The following is a 12,278-nucleotide window of genomic DNA, read 5'->3' as shown; positions in this document are numbered from 1 at the left end:
ACCCAGAATTAAGATTGCCATTTGCAAAACCCTGCTAGATGTGTGTTTTTAAGGAGGTCCTTCAGGACCCTGACCACCACGACGTCCCGCTTTATTGAAGCAAAGCTCTCAGCAGCTTCCCGTGCAGCTGTGTGCACCCTGCTGCAGACACGACCCCAGGGGAGCAGCCAGACCTCCTGAGAGTGCGGTGCACATAAAAAATATGCACCGTTTTGGCTGAAAGTTGCCTCATATCACACGGGATCATTGTGATGGGGAGGGGAATATTCCAGTTTCCCAGCAAAGCACTCACCTGCCCTAACCACAACACTGCTCTTTCTCTTCCTGGGTGGTCACCAAGTACTGTCCAGTCTGTAAAATAAATAACAAGGGAATCTTATAGGTAATATATTTTCACTGGACAATTTCAGTTCTTCTTTAGAGTAGCTCTGTTCTGTGTTCCAGATGGGACATGGGGGTCTAGTGAAGGCCACTTGTAAACCTGTCAGAAGCAGAGAGGTCTTGGAGTGCAGGAATGGCCTATCCGTGGCTCTCCGGGGAGGTCAACTCCAGTTCAGGAGTGCCTACACAAACGATTGCCAAAAATGTGGAAAGTACGTTAGAACAAAGATCGCTCTGGACATGCTGCTGCCTCATATTTTTTCCTTAGGCAAGAGGTACTGCCACAGGCATAGACAGGATTAACTCAACCCTTGGTTAGAGGTGGTCATGTGATTTTTATGCTACCAAGCCTCTTGGAACATGCAGGTGAATCAGCTTGTGGGTATTAAGTATCATGAATTTTCAACAAAGCAACTTTTTATTGTATGTTTTCTCATATGTAGAGAAGAATAATTGCTGTACCCTGAAAGTATTTGCCTGAACTGTGTATTTCACAGCGTTGAAGTTAACTCTGAAGACATTAACTTAGAATGACCTTGCTTTTTTCGTGACTCACACCAAAAGTTATTTTCCTGTAGGTTTGTTCTGAGTGATTAAGATAGGTTTGCTTGCATATAAATGCTGTTCTACATATATATATATATATATATTACCTTAACCAAGGAAAGCTCCCACACTTTCCCTTGTTTATGCATATTATACGTGACATAGATTCAGAGTTAAATGTCATAGCCCTTATTTACAAGTTAGCATATGAATATAACCGAATTTAAAATTATCTCGTTTTCACTGCTGCCTATCTCACCCTTCAGTGGGGCTGCTACTTGCGTAATGCAGAACAAATGGAATTGAGGAGGTCACAGCTCTTTTAGCTGTTCTAGTAAATCCCTGTCTGCTGTGAACTTCACAGGTTGCCCACCTGCTGCTCTGCTGTCTCGGCCAGTGCCATTGTGAAATGCTCTTCAGCATACGGGTAATGACCACACAGGAAATTATACTTAATATTTCAGTCAGTGAGCGAAAGAGGGATGGGGGCTGTACGTTAGAAGCTGGTTCTCAACCACTCCCTGATTTTCAAACTAGCCACAATTGCATGTTAAGACAGCCTGGGAGCTGTTTCAGCAGGCACCAGGCTCCCTGAAGAACCGCCTGTTGGCTGAGCGTAGCCAGAGAACAGTGTGCTCTGGCCACGCTTCCTCCAGCCCGCCTGTTCCAGCACGCCCCTGCACAAGGGGTGTCAGGGAGAGCGGCGGGAGCTGATGGAACCGGCTTCGTGCCTGCCTGAAAATCCCTCGCTCCCTTCTCACTACTTGAAAGATATAAAAGGAACATAGACTGAAGCATAGAAGCTATTCTTCAGTCTCTGAAGCTGTTAAAAATATTTCTAATGAAGGCACACACATGTGTGTGTGAGCTTCAGTGAACACCTTCTTGTTTCTCATGCTAATTTTATATTGTTCCTGAATCAGACCCCAATTTTTCTCTTTGTGGAAGTAAAGTTTAAATTCTGTTCCTAGTCATTGATTGATCCTATTAATAAACAAGGTATTTAAAGATTATTTCTTTAGTAATTGTTAAGGTGCTAGTGTATTAGTAAAAGGTTAAGAAATGCAAGATAGCTGTAAAAGGTATGGGTTTTTTTCTTCAAGTATATGAACCAAGTATATGGTTTCCTCATGTTGCTGCAGACTATGTATGTCTTTATTTTTCAGTAAGAGCAACCTACAGTAAGTGAAATCCCTGAACCTGTACTATGCCACAAACACAAACAAAGATGATGATTTTTTAAAAGAAAAGAAAAAAAATATCACAACAAAATGAATAAACTTACTCTGCCTAGAGGTGGCTTGCAAGACGTCAGGCATTTTGTAAACCAGCAAATGGATCCAGACCATGCAAAACTGGGATGGTCCTGTCTTTTCCTGTCTGTTAATTTTTCCACTATGAGAGTGTCCAAAACTCTCTGAAATAAAGGATTACTGTCTAGGGGTTCATAAAGTCATATTTTCATAGAACAGTTCATTCTGACAGGTAACTCCAGCAGGCATACAAGCTGTTCCATAAAATGTGATGTCCCTAATCTTAAAAACTTATTCTACATCCCAAAACCAAATGTTTATTTGTTTTTAGTAATGTTCTCAGTGCTGCTGTGGCCTAGAGTTTAGATCTGCTGCCTACCTCATTTATGAGATTGTAAACAAGTGAGACCCAGTTTGGTTTAGTGTTTAGCAAATTCTACTCAACCTTTTGCCACTAAATCACTGTACAAGTGTGAGCAAAACACTCACCTCTTCCTCTCCTTCTCCTTATTCAAATTTACCCAGCTGATCACTTGCAATATGACTGTAACAGAGTGAAGATTAGCCCATTAATATGTACAGAAAATTCTGGAAGCCTTGCTGAATGGAGGTCAGAGCATGAATTCTGAGTGTAGAGATGAGATTTGAGTATTATTGCAAACTTTCTGGATGAAAAAAGTATGGAACGGTCCCCACGATTTTCTAGCCAGAACAGCTAGAAAGAAATGGGTATGGTCCCCACAGAAATCTGCATGGAGGTCACCCTGATGTAGTACTGATTTGCCAGGTCTGAGACAGATCCTTCTGGCTTTCTTCTGGGCTTCTTTTAATTGTGAAATATGCTGGGAAAATTAGGAAAATAGAAAAAATTACTTTCAACTTCACATTTAAAATTATAATAAGTAGTCATTTCTACATTAAAAATGCGTTTAACTTCACCATCTCTATTTCACTTGGTTCACATATTCAGGTTATTCCCTAAAGTTGTGAAAAAAAATGTTTTTAAATGAAAGTTCAGATTCTTAACTAATGATCAGCTACCAGGAACTAGGCCTTTTCAGAAAAACACAAATATACATCAAGTCAATGCCACTAGCAAGAGTCAGTAATTTAGGCACCCTGACTTCAGTGTAATTAGTATCAAAAATTTTTTTGCATTGTTTCAGAGATATTCAAGAACTATTTCCTCAAATGATGTTCGGACCATCAACAGAGGTTCCACATCTCTCTACTTCAGGCATCTCAACCGAGGGAGCCAAAAACTGGGTCAGGGCAACAGTCCAAAATTTCAGTGGTGAGCCTCCAAAATTCAAGACACTCAGGGAATGCATGTTGGGGAATAATGTAAGAATGCTGGGAGGGGGGAAGTAAAGAGAAGGGAGTATTTAATTTGTATCCAATATTGAGATTTCAAAATTTGGTACTGTCAATTTGGAATTACACATGCTGTTTGTTTTAAATCCCTGTGAAAGCCAAGCCAGTTGCCTCTGAGCCTCAGACACTGTCTGAACCCATAGGTTCCTAACTTGCCACAAGGCAATCTGTATGCCTGGCTGCTTCGAATCTGCAGGCATGGGAAGTTTTTGGATGCCGGCTTTCGAGGAGTCTCCTCACTGGGTTACACTGGAACCTGGAATATGAGAATGTGGGTTGGCAAGAACCTGCGTGTCTGGGAGCTGCCAAGCAGCCCCGGAGGCTTCCCAAACTTGGGCTCACCATCATCCCTTCTGATAGGATGGAGAAAACTGGGAAGCATATCTCAGCTCAAACCCTGAGAGTTTGGGAGCCAGGTCCCCTGAAACGTTCAGCCCTTGTTCCTGGGCAGCTGCTGTCAGGAGCTGTGAAGCAGCTGAGAGTTCAGAAACTCGAACTAGCCTCGGTGGAGGCACCTGGGGACTCTGCAGGTGGCCCCAGCCCCCGGCTGCGTGCCAGGCTGCCATTTGAGAGTAGTTTATCACAGAAGTGGAGCCCTGAGGAGCTGTGCCTTGTATTTACATGGTTTTTAGGGCCTGGGCTCCTTGTCAGTGTGGAGGGGGGGCAATGGTAGAGGCCGAGAAGTGTGACAGCCAAGTCTGTCCAGTGATGGAAAGTGAGAAACTAGAAATTTACCTGGATGCCACCCTGAGTCAGCCAAATACGAAGCATCTCTACAAAGTACCTAGATGTGAACAAACTGCTGTCCTCTGACAAAAATATTCTGAGAATTTCTGACCAGGTCTGGTAGTAAACATCTCCAGGGTGTTACTTGTGCCTGATACAGGGCAAAAATTATTTGGGTACCTACCTGGTGCTCAGGGTGGAAAGATGAGGGAATGGAATAGTAAATTAAAGGGGTTGAAACAAAAGCTGCTGATGGTCTGAGTAGGGCTGACCAGGTCGAGTTAAACTGTCTCCGTGTGGAAACACGCCTTTCCACAGCGCAAACGGCAGCGGCAAGGGCCGCATGCACCCCACCCTGCCCCAGGGCCCTCCGTCCCTTCCCCTCGCCGAGGGGCACTCTGTCACTCGTGTTTATTTTTGCGGCCTCCCCCTCGCTGGGCTGTATCCTGGGCACAGCTCTTTATCTTGCTTCTGGGCTCTCCCGCCCGCGCTAACCCTCCCTGCGAGCCCCCGGCCCCGCGGAGGACGAGCCCCCCGCGCTGCGGGGAGAGCGAGGGCCCAGGCGCGGGCGGGCAGAGCCGCGCCGCAGGGGGAGGACGCGCCTTCCCGCCGCGGCGGCCCTGAGGGGACCTTCCCGCCCTGCGCTGAGGGGGCTCGCGGCGGGAAGGCCGCGCGGAGGGAGGGAGGGAGGGAGATTGAAAAGGGAGAGAGCGAGCGAGCGCCCCGTCCCGCCCGGGCAGCGGGGGCCTCTGTCGGGAGCGCGGGGGCCGCCGGCGGCGGGGAGGAGGGGGAGCGGAGTTCCCGGCGGGCCGGCCGCCTCCCCGCCCTCCCTCGGCGGCGTGAGTGAGCGTGTTTGGGAGGGAAGGAGGGGGTGGAAGCCGGGCCGGGGCAGCCAGCAGGCAATTTGCATGAGAGACAGACTGGGAATGAGCTGGAGTGGGTGCCTCTCCGCGCACACAGAGCGGGGCAGGAGGGGGAGGAGGGAGCTGCCGCCGCCGCCGCTGGGGAGAGGCGGCGAACTCCGGGCAAAGTTTGGTGCCGCGGGCCCGAGGCGCTGAGGCTCCGGCGGAGCAGCGCGGCGCCGGGCCAGGCCAGGCCACCGCCGCCCGGGGCCGGGCTTTGTGCTGCCCGCGGCGCGGCGGGGCCTGCGCGGAGCGGCGCGGGGGGCGGCGGGGCGAGCGCGGAGCCAGCGGCGGGGCCCTGCCGGGCGAGCCAGCATGTCCTCCATCCTGCCTTTCACTCCCCCCATCGTCAAGCGGCTCCTGGGCTGGAAGAAGGGGGAGCAGAACGGGCAGGAGGAGAAATGGTGCGAGAAGGCGGTGAAGAGCCTGGTGAAGAAGCTGAAGAAGACGGGGCAGCTGGACGAGCTGGAGAAGGCGATCACCACGCAGAACATCAACACCAAGTGCATCACCATCCCCAGGTAGAGCGGGTGCGCGGCGGCGGGGAGCACACAGAACGAAGGGCACAGCAGCCCCCCGCCCGCCTACCCCCGCGGCAGGGGGCGGCCGCGGGGTTCTCGGAGGCCCCTCGGTAGCAGCCCCCTGCCCGGGGGCTCGGCGTGCTCTGGCACAGCCTGCTAGAGGACTTGTTTTGCTTTCCAGCCCCGCTGCACTTCGGTGCAGTGTTAGTCCGCTCCTGCATGCTCTATCCTGGCTCTATATATAGTTAAAAAAACCCAAACCCCAACAAACTGGCTACAGATCTGGATTACTGTCTAGTAAGAGAGAAAGAAAGTAAGAGGGGAATGTAGGGGAGAAATATGTCTCCAGCCGAGATTAAAAAAAAAAAAAAAAAAGTTGGAAACGCTCTGGATTACAGTTATACTTACTGTGGACACTCATTGTCAAAACTTTCAGCGTGTTCTCTAGTACTGCTACATTAAGATTTTCTTTTGATTAATGTGTCAGGAAAATGGTTTTGTTTGGGTTGCTTGGTTTCTTCCATATTAGCTAGACAGATACTACTGTGAAGAGGTGATTTAGAGCCCTGCTGTGCATATGTTTTCAAATTACTTTTTAAATCGGGAATGCAAATGGCATAGCTGAAGGGGATTGTTTGGAGTGCAAAAAAAGCATGTGAGTGTGAATATAACTGATTTTTCCCCCCAGTTTTTGAATTAACGTAGATTTTATTTTTAGCCTCCGTTCTGAGATCGAACCATAAGACCATTATAAATCATAAAAGACGTGTATGTAAGTGGCCCATCTAAGAAAAATTTTCTGAGTAACTTCCAGATAGCTGGCCACAAGTGGTGTTTTATTACTGAAGATCTGTTGAGTTCTGTGAGCTCAGCCAGATGACTGCTGATTCTATTACTGATTGTTGTTTGAGGATACTTTTTTTTTTAAAAACAACGGCCAAAGTTCATCCCAAATATTTGAATGCTCCATAATTGTATGCTTCTGCGTGAGAAGATATCTCTGTGTGTGTGTATTCATGCTTCTCTCTTGCGCAAACAAATGTATGCTTTCTTGGTTGTCAGAATGATTTAATATGCAGTAGCTAATACAAAGCAGCATCTGTTGGATGAAAAAGTGAAGCAAGTAGCGTAGAAATGTGGATATTTGGAACTCCTAAAATTTTCTTCCAACAACTATTGTGTTTCTTTAAAGGAAAAATAAAGTCTCCTTATCTTTTTGGTGGTTGAATGACTGTGGCAAAGATTTTGGCCAGTAATACAAATAGACACCTCAGCCTTTGTTAGTTACTCTGGCTTTGCCTATTTGAAACAGCAATCAAAAACTGTAGAGCTACCACCCGATAAACATGCCTTAAAACATTTATTTTAAAATTCTTGGTAAGTGGTAAGCAGTGTGCTTTCCACATACATGATACCTTATTTAAACCGCTTCCCTGAAATACTTAACCATTTCAAAAGAAGAAAATTTGCTTGAGCAGCCCTGCTGATGGGATCTGGGTATTGTGTCTAGCTGATGCTGACCTGTTAGGGAGCAGAGTGTGAAGCTTCTTGGTACTTCTTTTACTAGTAACAGGGTGGTTTAGGTAGGGGAGGAAGGTTCTTATATTTTATAATTCAAAGGAAGCAAAGAGATGGCTGGAGTAACAGTGCTTTAATTTAGAAAAAGAACTTTAAAGCTTGGAAATAAGTGACAGCACAAGCAGATATCACAAGTCATAAATATTATCATGTCCAAAGACTGCCCTGGCTGTTCCTGCCATACAGAAGTGAGTTTCTGTTTCTCCTAGACCTTGCTCACTTAAAGAAAATCCGTACAAAAATTAAAACATTTCATGTTCATTTATGACACAGAGCTTGGAGCCTGCAGATCTTAAACCTTGGTGTGGGCGAAGTGTCAGCATATTTTGATGGTAGCTCCTTATGCCTTGGTACTAAGTTTTTAAACATGACACTTTATATGTACTTTTATTGTTGTTTAGTATGTATATTACAGAGATCCAAATGAGTGTGGTTAGGTTGTCTGTGCTGGACCTTCTGCAGCAGTATACTGAGAGGTTAATATCTATATATCAGAGATTGGGGAATGGTGTGGAAATGTGAAACAGCTTGTGTAGAAGTGGCAGAGCTGGAACTATAACCAGGCCTTGTGACTTTAAGAGCTGTGTCTTCTCAGGACTATGCTGTTTGTCCTAATGTATCTGTGAATCTGATTATCATGTCACTTGAAATTAGTGTTATCAAGACAATTTTAGTGTGGTTTTTAGTTAGTTTGTTTGTTCTTTTTGAATAATTCTACTTATATCATTTTACTTTTTAGTGAAGTATGTTGGGAGGGGGAAAAAGGGGGGAAAATCATCATTAAGGATTAGATCATGCTGTGCATTGTCTGTAATGCATCAGTAGACTGAATTACAGTGGAGCTATGCCAGTGATGACTCTGGCCCAGCAGGAGTAGGGTAAGTCCAAAATTAGCTGTTGTATCCATGAGACGAAGCAAGTTTCAGATGTAAAAGTGCTTGAGCTTTGCAGAAACATTGCTCATGGGAATAAGGGCTACACAGCAAATTCCTGTAGTGATCAGGTGGGATTGTTTTTAGAAAGAACAAGAAAAAATTTTTTTTGTTGTAGGGCTAAGGAATTAGAATACCAAATTTATTCCTGCTGTCACTTTTATCTACTTGGAACTGGAAATATACATACTACATTCTATCACATGATGGATTATTAAACAATGAATAGTTTTATTTGCTTGTATACTTGTTCAGCGTGTATTACTTTTCTGAGTTCGCCATTTGTAAGATATGTGACAGACACCTCATGCCCCAGGTTTTCTGTTGGAAGGACCTGTGGCAGACAACAGAAGGCTGGAGAGACCTTCCAGTGTAACACTCTGCTGGCAGGATTTTTACTTCTTGTTTTTTTTCTGCTGGAGCAGAAAGTAATTTCCACCTGAAAAACCTACCAGTCTCAGACCATATGATTGTTTCTTGTGCCACAGTTACTAGTGCTCAACAGAATGGCTTGTTCAGAGGACCTTCCTCCCTCCCTCATCTGATGCATGGCTGCCAAAGTCCGTCCTGCTCCAGAAGGGAGCTGCCGTTAAACCTCTGAGCACTAAGCTGGTGAGCTTCAGTGTCAGGAGCTGACCTAAGTGTGTTGTAGCAAGCTGAGTCTGCATGGCAGTAAGACCGTTTTTCATGCTGTATTCAGAGATAGAAGTTGAAAACACACATTCTTTCGCCCATTAGGATACATCCTTTGTAGCAGCTATGTTGATTTTGAAAACCCATCTTTAAGGATGGGCATTTTTACCACTTTCCAGACAAGCTTGAGGGTAGTGTGCCATTAGCACATACCCCAGCACAGCCAGGTGTCTGAGTTTGCAGCCTCTCTGCTTTGCTGTGACAGCAAGCTTAGGTCTACTCCAGCTGCCATCAGGTTTTTTTTTAATTTTTGATGGCTCTATTCACTTCTGAGACCAAAAAGCATGGTAAGCATGGAATCTGATGGCAGCAAAGTCTGCAGCTGACATTACTACATACCTGCAGAACCCCATGGACTTCATCCTTGGGATAAAAGCAGTGAGTTTCTAATACCATTCCTGATCTGAAGAGAGGCCGTACTGTGCACCTCACAAACCGTCGGCATTTTACTCTAGAAATTAATTGCATTAGGCTGAACTGTGATGAGTGTTTAACTCTTAACCTATATAGGGGTCCGAACTGCAGAAGCCAGGAATGTTTGATGAGCACCTAGTAATTTCTAAAAGCTGTGCAATACAGGATAAGATAGTAAATGCTTTGTTTCGAGAGCTTTAGTGGTACTACATATATTAAGACATAAATCTCATGACATTTTGTAATATATTTTCATATGCATATGCATATTTCTCTTTTGAACCTACTACTGTATTTATTTTTTTTGTATCGCCAGTGGTTTTAGGGGAGCCAGGATTCTTGTATGTAAGGAACACCTTCTTTTAAGTGGTGTTTTTTTTAATTTAGAAAATAGTTTTGAAGAGAAGTGGGTGTTATTTCTTCTGGAACTCATCTGATAAGGACAGAACGTACCAACTGCAATGGAAACATGGCACATACACTTCTTAAAAGCAGCTGAACAAGGTGTTCTTTACATGATTTACATTTTGGTCGGGAAAACCAGGGATAATACATAAGTGATTTCAGGAACATCTTGGGTGTAAGCATACCATTTGTTGTGTTACTAGTTGACCACACACTAGAATTGACCATGTTCTTAGGATTGCCTTGATACCAGGGAAATATGAAAAACATAAATATAGTAAGTGTCAGAGGCTGTCTGCAAGACCATGAACTATATTCTTCTTTTGAGACTGGTGGCCATCTGTTTCAGAACTAAGCAAAGGGCCAATCATGGTTTTGTGTGTCCATGCACATAGTTGTATATTTTTTAATGCCATTTTTAAACTACCTTGTTTTCAGTTTGTCCTGTCCCTGTGTGTGAGGAGCTTTAATATTGCATAGCTTTGCTTAAGAGTGTCTGCACTTTAAATTGACCTAACAGTAGCGCACTGGAGATGGTTACAGTACCATCCCTGTGTGCAAACAGTCTAGCGGCCATTATACTTGTTAGCTCCCCGTTGCCAGCAATTTTACTGCTACAAAACTGTGTCTGCTAACCTCAGTACTGACCTAGCTTTGTGGGCAGTCCTGTCCTAACCTTTGTGCTGGCACAAATGTGCTGCTAGCTGTACCCACATGAGCTAGTTTAGCTGTTGCGGTGATAGCTGCAGGATAGGCATGGCTTTACAAGCCTCTTTGTAACTAGCTTTTGTGGTTGTATGACTTTGCAGATCGAGTCTAAAGGTGAAAATACAGTTAGCATATGTAGGCCTTCAATCAGGTGTCCTTTCTGCTTGCAGTCCCACCTGACCGGCAGTACCTTTCTCATCTTCCCCCTTTCCATCTCCCCAAAGGTCAGCCCCCACCCTCTTCAGACACAGAGGTTTCTCCTCCCCACAGCCCCTCCAAATTCTTCTCCCCACCCTTGCATCAGAGTTACTGCCTCTTACATTCACCTGGATAATAGCGTGTGTAGTTGACTTTTAGTCCACACTATGCCATTTTAAGCAACAAAAAGCTACTGTTCAGATAATGATACTGATACAACAGTGAGGGAGCAACTATGCATTCAGTTATGTTGGCAGAGATGAAGGAACTGATGAAAGGACGGAGGTTGGGAGAAAGCATTGCCCAGCATTGCAGCCTCTTCCTTCAAAGTAGCTGCTGCTGGATCAGCACGGCAGACCCAGCCCTTAGTAAGATGTCTTGTCAAATTTGTAATCTGTCTGTCAGCAGCCAATACAAATCAAAACCTTTTGTCAATATATATAATTATCTTTTTTACTGAGATGGGCGGGCCAGCTAACATTTTGCATTAGAACAGTGGTAAAACTCCTCTTGACTTGAAAGACAACACAGCAGTGTTTGTATAGAACATTGATGGGCTAAGGGGAAAATATGTATTTTACCATTTGTTGAGATGTTTTCAAATATTCATAGAGCTTGTCTTTATTTTTTCTTCTCCCCTTTCCCAAGAGACTAAAATATTTAAAATAGTTTCTGAAAGGACTCATGAGATTCTCATTATATTGTGTAGTAAGTGTTGAATCTTTGTGAAATAAAATGTTTAAAATGGTTGCTTAACTTTTATAGTATTAGGAAAAGACCCTGAACATTGCAGTCATTTAAATATAATGAGAAATAAATGCAAAAAAATGATGAAATCAAGAAATACATACTGTACAGGATTATCACATCAGGGATCCAATTAAAATGAGTTCTTCTAATAAATATTGGTTTAATAATGTAAACTTGTGATTGCTATATTATTGCAACAAAAATAAAATTAACAAGATTTAATGGACTGAGCAGCTATTAATTTTCACTTGTTAATTTATTAGGAGCTTCTAATGCTGTTAGATGCACAGTAATGCTGTTATCCTGGATGAACTACTTCTTGCAATAAATAGGGCCAAACAGTGCTTGAATTAAATTGAAATCAGATTTTATTCCCAAATTATCTTTTTCCATTTTTTATTTTTTGTATTATTATTATTATTTCTAGCTTTCCTCTATTGAGTGCAATTAAATTTTCAGGGATGGGATGCCGCACTCTCTTCCAGTAAAGCTTATGAATAGTCCTAATTAACTTTTGTCCTTGTCTGCCTTGATGTGTTGTGTAAAAAGCTTTTTCCAGTCCAAAGCTGATTGTGTTGATTGGCAGTGAAGAGAGCAGACAGGAGCTAGGGGAATAAAGACAGGGCAGAGGTTCTTGTCCAGACACTCTAGTTCTAGTAGGCCGACTCCACCAAGCTTAGCAAATGTTTGCTAATTACGTTTTGTTACATGCGACTAGAGTCCAAGCATAAAGACAAGGAAGTTGTTAATAATTGGGCTCTTGTACTTGTCACTGTTAGCACAACTTTCTGTGTAACTGAAGAGACAATAATGTGTCAATTGTTGCAGTTAATACTGCTTTTAAAGATGTTTTGAAGCCTTTTAGACCTGATCCTCATTTGCGCACTCATCTAGCAC

At 44.0% G+C, this 12,278-nt stretch overlaps 1 protein-coding gene across 1 annotated transcript in view; it reads left to right on the top strand.

Annotated features, from left to right (window-relative positions):
- The first annotated feature begins 5,016 nt into the window (after positions 1-5,016).
- SMAD3 (SMAD family member 3) overlaps positions 5,017-12,278 on the top strand; it is an 80,222-nt gene continuing 72,960 nt past the window's right edge. The window contains exon 1 of the mRNA XM_005435585.4: positions 5,017-5,703. Within this exon, the coding sequence (XP_005435642.1) occupies positions 5,498-5,703 (206 nt within the window). The 5' untranslated portion in view covers positions 5,017-5,497. The remainder of the gene's footprint in view (positions 5,704-12,278) is intronic.

Source organism: Falco cherrug, chromosome 7 (genome assembly GCF_023634085.1).
Source record: "Falco cherrug isolate bFalChe1 chromosome 7, bFalChe1.pri, whole genome shotgun sequence".
Lineage (NCBI taxonomy): Eukaryota > Metazoa > Chordata > Aves > Falconiformes > Falconidae > Falco > Falco cherrug.
The sequence above is the reverse complement of the archived record's forward strand: the minus strand, read 5'-3'. Positions and strand labels throughout refer to the sequence as shown.